Genomic DNA, 18,791 nt, shown 5'->3' with positions numbered 1-18,791 from the left:
TGACCATATCAACGTACTCCCGCAACTCTTCGAGCGTCCTCCCATATACTAAAATGTCGTCAAGGTAAACGACGATATTCTTGCACTTGACCATCAGTTTCTCCATCGACCGCTGAAAAAGCTCCGGGGCATTCGCTAGCCCGAAAGGTAATCTCGTAAAGCGCATAAGGCCGTTCGCGGTCATGAATGTCGTGAAATGACGTACACTCTCGTCCAGCTCGATGTGGAAATAGGCATCTCTAAGATCCAGTTTGGTGAAGAACAGTGTTCCGTTAGGAATCTCCGCCCAGATCTTATCCAGTGATGGCATAGGGTAGGGCTCCCTCACGATCGCTTTGTTCACAGCTCTGTAGTCCACAACTATCCGGAAATCGTTCGTACCCTTTGGCACCAAGACCAGCGGAGACACATGCGTGATAATATCGTTCTCTTTATCCGCTCGTTCAATTATACCGCTGTTCTCCATCGTTCGTAGTCTCTCATTGGTGGCGTTCTCGAATGCTTTTGGGATGTTATACCGAATAATCTGTCGCGGTGTAACGGTGTCGTCCACCTTAAATTTCACCGGGGCCAACTTAACTTTTGGGAATTCCGAGCTTTCAGCCTGTACGCTACATACAGCATCACCACCCAACGGATCCAGAACTGCGTTGCTTGTTGGTCCCAATCGGATCAGCCCTAGTTTTTGCGACGTCTCAAAACCCAGCAGGGACAACTCGGTGCCTCTGACTACGAAGAATTTAGCCAATTGCAGTGGTCGACTGTTCCCCCTAACGCCAACATAAGCTCTGAACGAACATTCAACTTCGAGTGGACTCTGTTTGGCGTAAGATTTCAATACTTCTTGAGGAACCAACTCAACATCGTGCATGACTGATTTGCAGCATGCTTTGAGGGATTCCCAGACGCCAACCGTGACCGTATTCACCGTTGCACCAGAATCGACTAGGAACTGCACACACTCCGTACCGATTATACAGTTCACCAACCGCGGATCAATCGCCGCGTGCGGGGTATCGTACTCTTGATTCCGAGCGAGCAACTGATTAATCCTTCCAGCTTCTTCTTTGACGGATTCCGGTCGGTAACGTCGGTCGCGCGAACCCCCCTCCATGGCTTTGGGATTCTTGCAACACTCGGCAAAGTGACCCCAGACGCCACAGTTCCAGCACTTCACGCGGAAAGCTGCGCACTGTCCTGGCCCATGCACCCGACCGCACTTTGTGCAGTTAGCCACGGACATCTTCTCCCACGCATCCCGCTTCAGAGGCCAGTCGCGATACCTTTTCTGTGGCACCGCGAAGCCCTTGGTTGATCCGCCCGAAAAATAACGACCGCGTTCCGCCTTCGGCTTGAATTGACGCACCACGTTCACTGCTTTGAACCCCTCTTCTTCGTGGCGTTGGCCTCCGCTTGCGCCAGCTCTCTCGTCCAGCTGCTTAGCGGCATCTGCCGCTTCCCGCCTGATGTCATCCAGATGCTTGCCGTGATTAATGATCTTTTGCAGATCGCGCCCCAGCATGTCCGATGCCTCGTACAGCTTGCCAGCGATGTCCGGGATGGAGCGTCTCGTCAGAGCCTGCAAAAACTCCTCTTCCCTCTGTTTCAGCTCGAAATCACAATACTTCGCCTGCGCCTCTAGGCGCAGGACCCAGTCGTCGAACGGTTCGCCCTCGCTCATTTTCATCTCACGAAACTTTAGCCTCTCCTTTGCCGAATCACAGATTTGGTTGAAGTACCTGTGAGATTGATCAACACGATTCAATTCGTCTCTACTTACTTTGGAACCACCCACATTTTTCATTATTTTTACCTGTTGAGCGCCTCTACCGTGTCCGAATAAACATCAATTGACTCCGAATCAACCAGTTTCTCCTGCATTTCTATAATGTTGAGCAGGAAATCGCCCGCGAAGATCTTCAAACCAGTCAGTTTTGTGGACGGTCCCACCGGTGCCTTGCAGGAAACAATGCGGTTAAACTGATCTCGGAACCGGATCCACTCTGACTTCCGGTTGTTTGGCATCAGCGTACCATCGAACGGCGTCAACGGCCACGTGCCAGACAGCCATTCTGCCTCTCGGGATTTTCCGGACCCCTGTGTCACCTCTTGCGCCTCGACGTACCTAACCTCCAAAAACGATTCGTCAGACGGCGTTACGTCAGAGATCTCCCACGTGCCACTCATGACCTAAAAATTTTGACAAGAAGAGCGGTTCTACTAACACGGCACCCGAAAACTAAAGCAAACAATTGGAATCTAACGGATTTTCATACCTTGAAATCCAAAATTCACTTCCACTTTTTTTTTAAAGCAAAGAAAAACGCGACTCGCCGCGGAGGAATCACTCTGTACCACCGTTTTCAGCGACGAGTAACAAAAGAATACACTTTCCTTTGTGCTGTCTTCCAAACCGAAACGTTCAAAATACCGCCTTCTCACTCACACTTTCAGAACTCGCACAGCCTAGTCTATTTTCATCTCCTTCCAACAGAGAGAATGCGACCACCTCAGTAGGCTCTGCTCAAGCAAAAATAAAGTCGATGAAAAAGCTCTCTCTTCTCCGTGACAGTTACAACGGCTGACTCGACTAAAGTTCACCCAACAGTGCGACCAGTTATTTTAATTGTTGACTTTTTTTTCGTTTCTTTTTTTTCATCATCAATTTTTTTGCAAGGTAAGTTCTAATAGTAAACAACGGCATCTTATTTCGATCTGGCAATGGACTTAATCCTGCTCAGTTACAATAGCTAACTGGCAATGGGCTCTACCCTGCTCAGTCGGGAACAACTGCTGGCATAGGTCTAAAACTGCTCAGCAAACCATTTAACCGGCCAGGCATCCTCTATCCAGCTCGGTAATTACCATATCCTGCTGGTTTTGGTCTTCTCCAACTCAGCATACACATCTCGATACACACTGATGCTGGCAATGGACGTTATCCTGCTCAGCGGCTAAATATCTGTGTGTTCGTTTGGCCATGGACTGTCCCGACTCAACTAAACTTTGCTCTAATATCGATTAAATTCACAGGTTTTATATGGCCTGGGGCTTACCCGACTCAACTGACCGCTTTTTTTTCTTATTCTGTGGTTAATTCAATTCTCCTTAATTGTTTGGCCAAGGGCTTTCCCGACTCAAACCATACTCATTTTTAAAACTTATTTTTCTGTTTTCCTGGCAACACTTCTGAAAGCTCCTTAACTCTGGGGTTTGTTGGCTCCCGCGATTATCATCATTGTTCTTCTTACTTACTTTTTTTTCGACTCAAACCACACAATATTCTATCACCAATTACTATACTTAAAACCGTAAAAACTGCCATTTAACACATAATTCACATTTAACATGGCAGGATCGCCAATGTGACATCTTGGACTATGTAAATAACTACACAATTATATATTTATTCTCATACCAAACGGGAGCCAACAACTCCATCTTTATTGCCACAACTCAGTTCGATCCAACTCCACTCTCAACCGGAATCCCACAATTCAGCTCGATCAAACTACACTCTCAACTGGAATGCCACAGTTTCTAAACCAAAAACTGAAGTTTTCATCGAATAACTGGAGCATTTTTTTGACAAATCTTATTTTTTTGTGTTTGTTAATCGAGTACTTTTTTTGCTAACCGATGCTAAACATGAAACTAAGATCACTTGAAAGATTGGATTATAATCTAACATTGCTGAAATTTCCAGCCTGCGATTTTTTGCGTTTTCGGAGATATGCCATTTTGAACATTTACGTTTTATCAAAATTTGCTGCAATCTACATATGCGCCCGTTTATTTCACTTGCTTTGCTACCTACTTCGTGGGCATCGTCGCTTCAAAAATCAATACCTGGTTTCAAGAAGTTCGAAATGACTTTATTGGAATTTTCTGTTGCCTACATTGAGTACCTTAGTCAAAATAAGGTATTCGTACCGAAGTTTCTCAAGCGAAACTGGAGAATCTCAGTTTGATACCGGAAAAAGTATTCAGCAAAATGTTGACTTAGCATGATGAATTTCTGCGATCAATCCATGAAACTGATTCACATTTAAGTTCTATGTTGGTTAGTATAAAACATCATAAAAAATACCTTTGACATATCCTGAAGCTGTCACAAACTCTTTTTTTATCGTTTTACTTCATAGTTAATATTTTGAATAAAATTAATTTTTCTGTTAGGGTAGGGGGGGGGGGGGGGGGGGTCTCAAGTTATATGGCATGGACTCACAAAAAGAAACACACAGCAGTAAATAATAAATATTTGACTTAAAATGAATTTATTACGCTTAACAAAATTTTGTTGGAGGGGAGGAGAGGGGGGGGGGGGTGAAAGAAACAGGAGGGAGGGGTTGTGTCCTTAAAGTGGGGATGTATTAGCTTATCCATAATTTAATAATATAAACTTGCAATACAATATATACTAGGATGTAACAAAAATGACTTTTTGGTGGGCATTCAGGGGTTTGTTCCGGTGGGCATACTGAGCCTAAATCCCAAATATGAGCTTGATTGGACGTAGCAGGAGCTGGCGCTCCGCCCTTCAATTTTAAATGGGATTTAACCCGTAAAAAAAGATTTTTTCAAAAATGTCACTTTTTGAGGCATTTTGGCCACCAATGCGTTTACCAAAAACATCACTGGCGTGTAGGCATTTTTTCGAAAAATCGGCCCCGGCAAAAAAGATATGCGTCGCACCTCGCGACGCCCGAGACGCCATTTGATTTTGCTGGGACCGATTTTTCAAAAAAAAATGCCAAACTTTGAAGGTCTGTACCGAGCTCCAGGATGCTCCAAACTTCAATGTTAAATATACCAAAAGATGCGCAAGGATCTGGCCTACACGCCAGTGATGTTTTTGGTAAACGCATTGGTGGCCAAAATGCCTCAAAAAGTGACATTTTTGAAAAAATCTTTTTTTACGGGTTAAATCCCATTTAAAATTGAAGGGCGGAGCGCCAGCTCCTGCTACGTCCAATCAAGCTCATATTTGGGATTTAGGCTCAGTATGCCCACCGGAACAAACCCCTGAATGCCCACCAAAAAGTAATTTTTGTTACACTCTAATATATACGCAATTCTGTTGCACTTGCAAATGTATGAAAAGACTATTTATTATAAACAATCAACTATTGAAAAACATGAAAAGTCATAAAAATCGACGTATATCATTTCAATACCATACAATTACCCAAATTTGTATGAAAAAACATTTAAAAAGCAAAAAAATAATTTGGCCGCCTGTTTGTATGGAGATGGCCCATAGTGCGTTCCCAGCCCAGTTACCGAACAACTACTGTATTTTAATTTGCATTTCTAGAGTTTTTTTTTTTTTTTTTTTGAATAGGTCCTATAAACATATGAAAGACAATACCTTATAGGACCTTTTCAAAAAAAACTCTGGATTTATTTTGTTTAGTTTATGTTTGTTTTTGTTAGTATTCGGCCTATTCTACCACATACCATACATCTACATTTCGCCTATCTAATTTTTTCATGTTTTTTCAATGACTTTCTCAATTATTGGCATGTTTTCACATTTTTTGCTATAAAATGGCACCATTATCATTTAAATTTAAAACAATGCTTAGAGGCATAGTCTGGGGCACTAGAAAAATTACAGCATACTTCTTTTTACTTAAAACATATGAAATGTTAGTCAAGTTAAAACAATACAGCCAAAATTGTCCCTTAAATAAATGACATTTTTTTAAACATTGGCAAAGTCACATAACACAAGTCAAACTTCCAACCCATAAATTTTCTAAAATTTTAAGAGTTCTTCTTTCAAATGCTTTTCAACGACCAAAAGTTTGTTGAAAAATTGATTTGTGGCGATTTTTTACATGTTTTTTTATGAAATGTCTGTAAAAAAGTCTGTGTATGTCTGTATATTTATCTAAAATTCAAATATATCAATTTACAGTCATACACTAAAAAAAATGAGTTCGCGTAAACGTGAACAGAGTTCATGCTAACGGGAACCAGGAAGAAAACTGTTCACTTTCATGGTGCAATGCACTATAAAAGTTGAACAGTTTTCTTCCTGGTTCCCAGTGGCATGAACTCTGTTCACGTTTACGCGAACTCATTTTTTTGAGTGTAGAATTCCATCAGAAATTGCGTTTCAACCATTTGAAGGCAAAGGAAATAGGTTTCGGTTGATAGTTTTGAAAAATATTAATGTAATGACGTTTTTTTAAAGACTGTGCACCTCAAAAAATGTCTGACACAAGCTCAAATATCTGTGAAACACAGACAAATCGGTGCAACTGGCATCTTCACTGAGCAAAACTCCCACAGCGCATCGTAGTGTTTCGCACATGATCTGACCCTACTGTACAGAGCACTCAAATATCAATCGCAAAACACTTGAAACTGTGGTGATTGGCCATGAAATAATTTCAATAGCCAAACACTTGAATTTTAAATGGTGTTGAAAAATAATAGTAGAGCAGTTCTCTACGGAATCGGTCTTTTTTCTTTAATTTTAATTTTTGTATTTTTTTATCCGGCTGAAACTTTTTTGGTGCATTCGATATGTCATTTCGCATCATTAGGTCGTTTATATAATTTTCCATACAAATTTGGCAGCTGTCCATACAAAAATGATATGTGAAAATTCCAAAATTTGTATCTTTTGAAGGAATTTTTTGATCGATTTGGTGTCTTCGGCAAAGTTGTAGGTATGGATATGGACTACACTGAAAAAAATGATACACAGTAAAAAAAAATTGGTGATTTTTATTTTCACTTTTTGTCAATAAAACATGATTTGCAAAAAAAAAAAACAATATTTTTAATTTTTTTTATTTTGGATATGTTTTAGAGGACATCAAATGTCAACTTTTCAGGAATTTCCAGAATGGGCAAAAAATCTTTGACCGAGTTATAATTTTTTGAATCAATACAGATTTTTTCAAAAAATCGAATTATTGGTCGCAAAAATTTTCAACTTGAATTTTCGATGTAAAATCGAATTTGCAATCAAAAAGTACTTCAGTGAATTTTTGATAAAGTGCACCGTTCTCAAGTTATAGCCATTTTAAGGTTACTTTTTTGAAAATAATCGCAGTTTTTCATTTTTAAAATAAGTGCCCATGTTTGCCCACCCTAGCTTCTAGCCATCGATAAAACTCGCGCTAAAATCAATCAGTGAAACACATTAAATTCAAGTGGAAAATCACGTTGACTTTGAAATTTGCTTGTTTTATGTATATCTTAAGATCAGTTTCAAGTGTTTTCATCATCACTTTGAAGAGTTCAGGACAGTGGGACAAATTCATGAGCAAAACACTTGAAAAGCTTGAGCCACCCGAATGAAAAAAAACGGGTAAAAAATACCAAAAAGTCAATCGCCCAAACAATTGCATTTGATTGAGATTTGGATTGATGTTGAAACACAAACCAATTAGATCTATGATGGGGTTTTATTCAATCATTCAAGTGCTTGGGAACTTGAATAAAAAGTGTTGCGTGTTTTTAGTTTTTTTTTTTTTTGACCCATTTTGCAGCATGTACGAATCAGTCGAATATTAAAACTTGCAGTTCATAAAACCGATATTATGTTCTGATGTAAGCTTAGATGGAAGCAATTTATTTTTGTTTTTGTAATATATTTAGAGTTTTTTAAAGGTCCTAAAAACTATTATGTTTTATGTTTATAGGACCTTTAAAAAAAACTCTAAATATATAAAAAAAAACAATTTCATTCGTTGAAACAAGAACAGTTATGAAATAAAATATGAAATTAATCGATTTTCAAAGAATTCTATATTTTTCAAAAAATTACTTATTCTTATTTCTGTGATATTTTTGTTGAGTTTTCCATGCTTTCAAGTATAAACACATACTTAAAAACGAGTATGACTTAAACTCTGTGTGTTATTTTAAATAATTTTAATATTACAATTTTGATTTAAATATTTATTTTCTTTAAAAGAAGTTTATTATTGTTTGATTAGATTTAATTTGATTAGATTAGACACTTGTTTGACTTTGGCAATATAGTCAGTAAAAACTAAAAGTCAACCTTTTGTCCACATTAGTCCATTCGACCTTATGGAATTCAACCTTTTGTCATGTATTCGAGATAGAGGGCCTGGTTTAAGCATCTGGTTCTCAATTTTTCTAAAAAAAAACATAATTGCAATAGTTGTATACTTTGTCAAGAGAGCCATATTTATTTTACTACAGTTTTATCACTTGTATCCATGCCCAACCCCACCACTCCCTCCCCCATTACTAACCGCCACCGCCGGACTCTCAAACTCCGGATACATCTCCCCCAGCAAGATATCAAACAAACAGTACATCAGATGTTTGTTCAGCTCCGGCGACTGCAGCACATCGGCCACGTTTCCGAGGCCCATCCGAAGTTCCTCCAACCTGCGGCGAGCGTCCTGCTGCCGCTTGAGCAGTTCCGCCGGCGTCGGTTCGGGCAGTTTGCGCACAAAGATGACCTCGCGCAGCAGTTCGATGAGGGTCGCCAGGCGGGACTCTTTGAGGCCAGCTCGCAGAAGCCGCGCGATTCCGGTGTGAATCAGCGTGTCCACGGTTCGACGGGACACGCAGCAGAAGGCCAGCGCCAGCCGGACGATGAGGAAGGGTGCGTTGAGGATTTTCACCACTACGTTGGGGGAGAAGAGAAGAAAAATGTTGTCAATTTGGAGAACCCTCGTCAAGGGTGCGGTCCCGAAACTTACGGATGTAGATCAAGCACTGGGACGGACCGCGGACGGAGTGCGAAAGTAGCGTGGTTGTGTGGGTGTTTTTGGAGGCCTTCTTCACCTCGAACAGGTCCCCGAAGACGACGCTTTGGCCTGGGAGTTTGTACTTTTTCTTTACCTTATCCTTGACCTGGATCACGTCCTCGCCAATGTCGGGACTGGCGGAGAAAAAAGAAGCATGAAAGAAATATTGAAAACAAAACATTTGCGTTAGGACGTTAGGACAGAGACGTATTATGGGTTAATAGAGAAGCCCACGTTGTTACATTAAATTTTATGGCTTTTTAAAATTCTCGCTTACTTTTTCAACAGTCAAGTAACATGCTTTGGTTTATCGTTCTGCACTCAAACCCCGATGGTTTGACACCAACTATTGTCAAACTAACGGGGTAACTTTTTAGTTTGACACCCCTTTTACACGGAGTTTACACACATTATCAAACGTTTGTTTTGATAGTGTGCGTGAGCGCCGTGTAAAAAGTGACAGTTCGTCACATTTTAGTTTGAATTTGACCAACCAACCGGAAAAGTGACTAACCCCGGGGTTGAGTGTATATTTTGATACCTCCCTGTACAATTCAAGCAAAACATTGTAAAACGACCTAAGTCAAAAGTGTAAACAAACGGGATTTTTGGTGCAAACGGTGTCTTTAGTCTTTATCTATCACTACATATCGAGAAATGCATATAAAACATATTTTTATGTGAAAAAAATCATTTTTTGCAAAAGCCAAAGTTTATTACGTTTTGTTTATTTTCTACTTCCAAATAGACTCTTTGCTGCAAAGGTCCAATGTGGAAACTGAGTTGTTTTGATTTCGAACACGTGATCGTCTCAGGGACAAACACAATGTTGTTCAAAACAAAGATCGAAACGAAGTTTGGCCTTTTTTTTTAAATAATCAAAACTAACGATTTTTAATCAAAATAAGGTTTCTTGTGTATTTCTGGTTAATTCCTACCTCGTCAATACGTGTAACATCACGATTCTTTTAGATAGCTGCTCATTTAAACGTGTTTTAAACTATTCTATTAGAAAATCACATTCACTTGCACCAAGTCTGGAGCAACATTTGAAAAGGGCGCATAAGCATTTTGAGAGCTAGAGCTATTTTGCAAATTCCGAGATAACATTTCACTATTTAACAAAACCCGCAGCGTTAGAAGGTAGCTGGGAAGGCGAGCTATTGTTTTACACATCGAGTTTTGAGAAAAAGTTAACTGTTGGCTCGGAATTTGCGAAATAGTTCCAGCTATTAAAATGCTTATCCGCCCTTTTCTCGTGTTGCTCCAGAAGTCATTAATTGCCGGGTAAATTTCTCCGGTTTGCTATTTCGTGTCGCACTATTCGGTCGTTTCAGGCCAGCTCGTTCCGACGAAACTGCCCAAAGCACTTTGCACTGAAGGTACACTTTTCCCCGGTTGAGCCGCTCATGCAATCAAAGCCACCACCCGGTAAAAAGCATTCAGCAGTTCGCCCAAAACAGCCAAGTAATTTTGCGGCATCGATGCTGGTGTCTTAGTCCCCGCCTTTGTGGCCGATTCCATGATGCCGTCGATGCTACGGACGTAGATTTTGAACGTACTTCACACGATACAATAAGTTCAGCTTGGGCTCCAAAACCGACGAAACATTCTCACTCGTTCCACGACGATTAAAAAGATCGTGGGCCGCTTGCAGCGAAAACATATTGGCAGTGGCACAGCTAAAATTAAGTGAAGAATAATCAAATAACATCGACGAATCCGGGGTAACCATGACACATGCGGCGTCGCGGTGTTCATCAAGGATTCATAGCATGCTAAGGAAAATTTGATGCTTTTCTCGGGAAAACCGTTGGTTCCGAAAACCCCGGATGTATTGCCGTTGAGCTCGATGGGGGTTGAACGAATCGACCTGGTCTCTTAGGGAAAGTTGTTCTCCAGACGATTCCGCTCATTTCTGGCCATCCTAGAAGTTTCTACATGTTTTCCTCAGGCCTGTAGGAGCGAATGAACGAAAATTCAAAATTTCCCATAGTAATTTCCATGTAAACTTGAACCCGCTTGAGACAAGCCAGTTTTCAACCAAATGAGCTGAAATTTGGCGTGAGAGTCTCTATGGGTATACCCTACAAGGGGAACCACACCAGAACTTGATCTGAGAACTTTTCAAAATCCGTACCCACCCTAATAACTATACCATTTTTACACATATTGTGTAAATTATTTTCGCACTTTGCTTAATTGGTTTGAAATATGAATTGAAAAACTAATCGCAAATTTCTTTCTTGTTTTTCTCAATGTTTTGAAAAATGACAATGGCCGTTTTACAATGTTTTGCTTGAATTGTGAAATTGCGAAGAATATTCACCAAGATCTTGGAAGAACAGCCAGATCATGGCAGTTTACCAAAGATAACACACATTGAAACTTCTGGAAAGTGTGTAAGCAAAGGACCTAAGGCTGCTCAAGGTTAGCGTCAACAAAAAAGTGAATTTCGATTCGCTAGATCCAACAGCAGTTGGACTTTTTTTGTTTTAGGAACGAAAAGACAGGTCTCGTCATTTCTCGATAAGTTGAGGTGGTCCGTTTGTTAAAAGAAGGTAAAGAAGTTGTTTCTCTACAACGGAATTTACATCGTTTGAAACTCGCCTTTCTTCAGCGGACGAAAGTTCAACGAAAAAACAATCATCGAGGCCGTTCAAGACGCGGTAAGAAATTTCGGAACCACTCGAGGGGATGACACTCCTGCGTTGACCGAGCGATAAGCTCCCTTTTCAAACCTTCGCACCTTGACCTTAACCGCGTTAGACTACTTGTAACGCGGCTCTACTTTGTTCTAGCTGTTTCATTTTTTCAAATAGAACTGAAACAGACCACCCGCAACGCGGAGTTGCAGTTTTATTTTTCGAGCAGTATTTTGAAACCGAAATAAAACTGCTCGACGAGTTTGTTTCAAACATGAGACGATTTCGAACTGGAGTAGAACGCAGTTTCAAAAAAAAAATCAGATATATAGAGATATCCACGTTTTCTTACACACACACTATGATGCTGTGTTGATAATCACACGCACACAATTAAAAGCATTTTTTGAAATACATTTAGATCAGCGCGTTGCGAGCATCGTGTTTTAGTTTCATTTCCGCCAGTTCTAAAAATTTTAAACTGCTCGCAATGGAGTACCCGCAGTCGAGCAGTTTTTGACAGTTCGCTCCATAAAAAAATACATTGTAGAAAAAAGCAAAAACTGCTCGAATGGAAATGCTCCATTTGATACTTCGCGCTGCAGATAGTCTTAACTCGCTTTCCGGCATACCTTTTTTGTGCGTTCACACATCAGACTGCTCGAATTCTTTTGACAGCGAGAACGGTCAAGGGCGAATGACAGTTCTCGTTGACATATCAGTCGAGCAGTTTGTTTTGATAGTTCAAGTTTGACCGGTTCAAGATCGTCTGTGGAAAATCCGAAGTAGGTTTATTGTTAGGTGTTTGCAGCAGCTAGCGGCGAGTTACGAAACGGAAGGTTCCGCTGGCCAAGGCCACGAAACATGCGGCGGAAGCTGCGCTCGCTCGTGGAGTTGAAACCCGGAAATCTTACCTGAAGAAAGCACTGTGCGGTATCTGATGATTATGATCGTTTGCTTTGAAAACAATGCCGAAACAATAACCAAAGAAGTACCACAGAATTGTACTCTATGTTTTGTGTGGCTTGCTGCATATCGAGGGTAAAGAAATTCGAGATCACTGACTTTTCTACTGAGATCGCCTGGACACAGGAAGCAGCACTGCTATTACCAGATAAGGCCTTTACTGGTAAGCGACGAAAAAACGAAGCTTGTCGGACGTTTTCAGCTCATCGCGATTGGTTGAGGATGCCGACCTGCAGGTGGCGGCAGGACAGGTATGCCGGGTTTATAAAGTCCCGATGGAGCCGTTACCTGCCTCCTTCATTCTACCGACACCAGGAGGGCTTAGATGGCAGTTTGCCTTAAGGATCTATATCTATTACATTCGAGATACTTGAAGTTCACGTCCGTGTTAGGGAAGCGCACGTTTGGCCTGGCCTGGATGATTGCTTCAATAGTGTAACTTAGGAACCACTACAGAAATAATCGATTTCCAGGTGAATCTGATTAAAATATACCAAAAAATAGATTGCATAAATTTCTTCAATAAATATTTTGGGATGTTTTTTTTTTTTGTTAAGCCAAGATAAAAATTTAATTAATTAATTTAATGAAGATAAATAAAACAATATACTTGCAACAACCCTCCCCCAGCTACGCGACTGCATTTAGGTCAAGCAAAGAACGCCTCAGAACAAACAGTCCCTGATGGAATCTAAAAAGGAGTGTTCCCCACCCCCAACTCACCTCTGCTCAATCGAGTGCATAAAGGTAAGCATGAAAGCATCCAAGCTTTGGCCCTTCTCTTTGCGCAGCTTCTGGGTCACCGAGCTGTAGATGTTGTTGCTGGGCATCGACTGGGCGTCATTGAGGGCATCCCAAACCGTGGGCGCTTCGGTGGCCTCAATCGGCGCCCCGTCCACGGCCCCGCGGATGACCTCCTTGAACTTTGAGCTCAGCTTCGTTCCACCGCCACCGGTGCCGTCCGATGATCTGGAATAATCTAATTTATCAACAATTTCTTCCTAAAACTGAGAGATTCTCCTCACTTCTTATCCGAAACCTCCTTAAACTCCCGCGGCCCGTAAACCAGCTCAAAGTACTCCGACGTCCTGCTGAACTGCTTGCGCCACTTGTCCTCCAGCTTTTCCTTGACGCGGTCGTGGGCCTCGTTCAGGGTGCAGTGTTCCGGCACCGGTTCCTGCTCGTTGCGCATCATGCCACGGTACGCCTGCAGCAGCTTCTCCGACTGCTGGTGCAGCGAGGACAGCTTGGTGGGGTCGGTCGTGATGTGCGGATCTTCCAGCTCCTTGTTGAGGATGTCTGTTGGGAAATTGGTTGCCCAATAGAATCGGATATCGTGAAATTATGATGAAATTATAATTGAAACCAATGTAGAAATGTGTTTTTTTGAAAAATTGCATTTAATCTTTATTGTCTTCAGATCAGTTTTTGCAAATGGAATGGAGCAGCATTTAAGAAAATAAAAGCTATGTAGAGTTAAAAAAAGCACTAAATCAAAAAGACGCAATTTTGAAACTCAAATATCGTCAAACTACGCAGAGGTTGTAGGGCATTAGGTTTTTTTTTCAAACAGGGAGATCTAGCTTTACAATACTAAAAAATATATTCAAGAGCCGGAATGTACCATAAACATTGAATTCAAGCCAGAGTTATTCTCTAGAATTAAAAATTTATTTGGATAAACATTGTTCATGCATTACCCTATTTTTTATCACTAAAAGTTAAATTTCCAAAACATGAGTGTGCAAGTGGAAGCAAAAACTTAATAGTAGTTTAGGAGCAGAAATTCGTCAAAAAAGTCCCTAGAGATCAATAGTGAAGCATCCAAAGCAATCGTTAAACAAGCAGCCTAAAAAATTTAAAATCATTCAAATAAATAATCAACATTTTTTTAAATATATAAATAATTGAATTCAAAGTTTTAATTTTTTTTCAAAATTCAAGTGTCAGTGTGTTTGTTAAAAATTATTAGCTTGTTCAAAACTATAATTATCAAAATTGTTTAACAAGTCGAGTTTGAAAAATTGCAGCGTAGAAACATTTTTTGGACAAGTAATCACAAATTACAAAATTACACCGTTTTTTTGTAATTCAAAATTACAAAAAAGTAATAGCTAATCTGATAGAAAGATGTAATGCAGGATTAAGTAATCTCAAGTTACAATAAATCTTAAATCCGATCTCAGAAGAAGTGTAATACTGGATTACAAAAAAACAAACACCTAAGGGCATCTCCAGCGCTGGGGTGCAAATCAAATTTGCACCCGGCTCATGAATACCGAGATCAAATTTGCCACCTTGAAAAAACTCCGTCATCCCCACCGCTAGGGTAGCAAATTTGCCACCGAAACAAGCCCACCGCGGGGGGCAAATATGGGTTTTTATCATTTTTTGCTCTCGTTTACCTTAAAAATCAATAATTATGTGTTGAGATTCATGCGGTCAACAAGCCGGATTTTCGTTGCCGTTTCCGTCTTTGTTGTCCCCCCGATTGTGCGTGTATTTCGATCCGGGCGGTTTCGCGTTTTCGCATTTTAGTTGGTTTTATCTTTCCACAGCCGGCTGTCTAAGATTGAATCATTTATGCTAAACTTAACACCAAATAACCGGGAATAGTCTCATCCGCATACTCCGACTGATTGCCTTGAGAATGCATAATACATCACACCATTAAACAAAATTTATTGATTATTTTTATATTTTTAATTTTTTTCATAATTTACCTATATTTTTTCCAATTTTTTTTTGAGTTTTTTTCTTAAGATTTCATTTTTTTTTTATTTTTTTGTATATTTTTTTATTATTTTTATTTTTTTTATTTTTATAAAGTTTTTAATTTTTTTTAATTTAAGTATTTTTTTTAATTTTTTTATTTTTTTTTATTTTTTTCAAAATAATTTAATTTTTGTAATTTTTTTTTAACTTTTTTTAATTGTTTTTTTTTAATTTAAAAAAAATAATTTTTTTTTCAATTTTTTTTTAATTTTTAAATAAAATTTGATTTTTTTTAATTTTTTTGAATCTTTTCAATTTTTAAGTTTTTTATTTTTTTTTTAATTTTTTAAATTTTTTTAAACATTTTTTATTTTTTTTAATTTTTTTTAATTTTTTTTTAATTTTTTTTTTTTATTTTTTCAAGTTTTTTTTATTTTTTTTTTATTTTTTAATTTTTTTTATTTTTTTTAATTTTTTTTAATTTTTTAATTTTTTTTATTTTCTTTTATTTTTCAATTTTTTTTTCAAGTTTTTATATTTTTTGATTTTTTTTTTTAAATCTCTTTAATTTTTTTCAATTTTATAATTTTTTTAGTTTTTTTTTTAATTTTCTTTGATATTTTTTTTTATTTTTAATTTTTTGATTTTTTTACACATAAAAAACAATTTAATTTTTTTCCGTGCAAGATTCAGTTTTCCGTGCATCATTCCATTTGCCGCAGTAGCAAACCAGCAGAATAACGGGTAGCAAAGTGAAATCTCGAAGAACTGAGAGCAAATTTGCTACCGCGACAGGTACCGCGGTGGGGTTGATGTCGGGTGCAAATTTGATTTGCTTCGATGTTTGCTACCCGCGCTGGAGATGCACTAAAAGAACTGTAAATGTGGGCTAATCAGAAAAAAACTCAAATGTCGACGTTGGCCCTTTGCCAAATACAAAAAAAAATCTGAATCAAATGGGCTAAAATCTTTAAAAAAAATTAAAGCTAAAAAATAAGACTGTTAAGCATTTTATAAAAAATCGGCCATAGATTTTTGTTTTTGTTTTTGCCAGTACTTTGTAACAATCCTCAAAGGTACTTTTTAATAATCTTCAAATGAAATTTTCTGAACTTCTAAAAAAAATATATTTTAAAGCCTAAACAACCACAAAACTTTAGGTAACCTAGAAAACGGCTCTATAAACAAAATTTCGACCATTTCCTATCCAAGTTTCAAAGAAATGAATTAATTTTTCACAAAAAGGCAACGCTGCCACATTTTGTGCTTGCTGGGTCATAGCTTAGAACTTGTCATTTTAATTCTCTTAAAACAACAAAAAAAAATAAAGTTTTCAAATTGTTTTCACCGAATTGTTCTTGCCTAATACTTTCATCTTTGCCGAAAACACCAAATCCCATAGTTTTCGGAAATTCGGGAACAGATTCTAGAATTTTAGATTTGACAGATGCCAATTTTTTATAGATGAAACAACGTCGCGAAATCGCTCCTTTGGTCAGAGGAAATACCCCAAAACAGTGGCAAATCGAAAAAGAGTTCCTAATGCATTTTAAAAGTGTTTGACAAAAAAAATAATGAACTAATCTTTACTGAACCATTTGAAGAAGACATTGTTCAATGAGGAATATACTCATTAAATTATTACATTAATTTTGGTTTTCTAAACATAACCTTCTGAACAAGGGGAATATGAATTGTAATGAAAGTTGGACAAATTTCATAAACACTCACCCACATCCAGATAGAACCGCAACCACTCGACCGCACCCTCCTTGATCAGAAACTGCATGAAAAAGTACAGCTTGCTCTGGTCCTTGAGGATGTTCTCCTCGCCCTGGACGACAACCGTCTCCACGCCACACTCAACCCGTTCCCTGCTCCGCTCGACAAACTCCCTCAAAATCTCCACCTTTTCACAGCTCGTCTTCTGGTGTTGACTCTTTGCTCTCGAAGCTGCGTCCTTTGGCCGCTTGTCGGTTGCGGCTATTATGAGCAGGTTGATTAGGTTGGGATCGGAGATTACGTCCAGGAGGGGAAGCAGGACCCAAAAGGAGAGGAGTTCCTTGATGAGGTTGAAGAATATTTTACAGTTGATGTTCTCGGGGGTGAAGAGTCGTGGGATGAGGACTTTGGCCACCCCGCGGAGGTAGTTCACCTCCGCTTGGCGATTCAGGACGGCCGGGTGGATCGGATACTCGTCGATGAGGAACGTTTTGGCCAGCCGATCCATCGGGACGTGATCAACGAGCATCATTTTGGCGATAATTTCATAATGGATGAAGAACGTCGGCAGCAGCCGCGTCGTGATGACCGTCGGAGCGTCCAGCTCCTTGGCCCGGATCAGCAACCTACAGAGCGCGTCCCGAAGGTTCGACTTGATGCCGAGCATAAACTGCTCGTCCGGGGTGATTTGGGAGTGCCAGTTGCGCACGAACGTGTCCAGGATGTGCGAGAAGAACCGATCGACGGCGTCGTCCAGCGGAGCCTCGATCAGGAAGCCCTTCCACGGTTCGTGGATGAGCGCGTTGCGATTGTGCCGCGGACAGCGCTCGTTGCCGCACACGTCGCACTGGGAGGCCGCAAGGGGGTCCTGTTTCACGAATTAACAAATATTTAAGATTCAGGAAACTAAGCTTGTAAGTCTACTCAGTACTCACATAGTCTTTGTAGCCGAAAAAGTCCTTCAGCTTTTGCAGATACCTTCCCACGGTTTCCTTGTGGTTAAGGGTAAAAACTGCCGCGGCACAGCCATTGATGAAGAACAGCAAGATGATAAGTCCCAGAATTGAGCTAAAAAGAGAATTTCTTTAGTTTTCAATGAAGATTGAATTTTACAAAAATACTAAAATACCTGACGTAAAATCCGACGACGATGGACAAGGTCAGGACGACCAGTGCCACTATCCTGGCAATATCATCCTGATAGAACTTGAGAAGTACCTCTTTTACGTGGTACAGAAGCATCACTGGAAATTGCAACACCACCAACTCAGCACCAAGACGGATTGTTACTTATTTTTCCTAAGTACAAGTGCACTGGTGACTAAAGGAAGGAAAAATCAATAAAGCAAAGTGCAACAACACTTTCACTTTCTTCCTGGCTCCACTAAGTTAAACACTAAAAATCACTCTCTTCAAACAGGAATTCATTTACTCCATCAGCCAAAACCAAGATAAACACACCTGGCGGCTACCGGAGCCATTAGAACTGATAAAAATTAAATATCGCACGCAGTTTAACTATTTATTTACAACTCTCTGATAAGAAGGGTGACGACACCACTCTGTGGGGACGTCTTTGTTTACAACTGGGTGGGTGCACCGCAGCATAAAAAATGCATCCCCTCCCGCTTTGACGTTTATGCTGGCGTCAGCGTCGCGACGTGCATCAAACAGCCGACCGCGAATCAGCTGATTGTTTCACTTTCCGCGGTGTTCCTTTTCGGGGTGAGGGTTTTTGGGGTAAAATGGTAACGATCGAGTTCAATTTTTAAATTAGTATTCAATTCTGGAGTTTTTTTTTTTGAAAAGGTCCAATAAACCAAATTTTCAGTTTTTGCTTTTTGGGTGTTTTTTTAATATCCCTGACTCAAGGCGGTTATTGTTATTGTTGTATTTTGGCATCAATATGATTCTATGACGTAAGCTTTTCATATACAATCCAGACTCAATTATATAAATTTGACTAATTATGGTTAGCAGAATTCAAATTTGA

The 18,791-nt window shown here is 39.6% G+C and overlaps 2 protein-coding genes across 2 annotated transcripts; both read right to left on the bottom strand.

The window, feature by feature from the left end:
• Positions 1–293: 293 nt before the first annotated feature.
• Positions 294–2,565, bottom strand: LOC120428188 (uncharacterized). The gene is made up of 4 exons (XM_052707054.1): positions 2,277–2,565; positions 1,814–2,190; positions 454–1,739; positions 294–382 (listed from the first exon to the last, which is right to left on the bottom strand). The coding sequence occupies exons 2-4, from the start codon at positions 2,185–2,187 to the stop codon at positions 294–296; spliced, it is 1,749 nt and encodes a 582-aa protein (XP_052563014.1). The 5' UTR covers positions 2,188–2,190; positions 2,277–2,565.
• A 5,598-nt stretch (positions 2,566–8,163) lies between these two features.
• LOC120428189 (sorting nexin-14-like) lies at positions 8,164–18,407 on the bottom strand. Its single transcript, XM_039593169.2, has 8 exons — positions 18,260–18,407; positions 17,928–18,119; positions 17,734–17,866; positions 16,808–17,666; positions 13,387–13,660; positions 13,085–13,330; positions 8,703–8,884; positions 8,164–8,626 (listed from the first exon to the last, which is right to left on the bottom strand). Exons 2-8 carry the CDS (start codon positions 18,038–18,040, stop codon positions 8,199–8,201), a joined length of 2,235 nt encoding a protein of 744 aa, XP_039449103.1. The 5' UTR covers positions 18,041–18,119; positions 18,260–18,407; the 3' UTR covers positions 8,164–8,198.
• Positions 18,408–18,791: the final 384 nt, after the last annotated feature.

This window comes from Culex pipiens, chromosome 2 (assembly GCF_016801865.2).
Source record: "Culex pipiens pallens isolate TS chromosome 2, TS_CPP_V2, whole genome shotgun sequence".
Taxonomy (NCBI): domain Eukaryota; kingdom Metazoa; phylum Arthropoda; class Insecta; order Diptera; family Culicidae; genus Culex; species Culex pipiens.
This window is presented reverse-complemented; position numbering and strand designations above follow the sequence as displayed.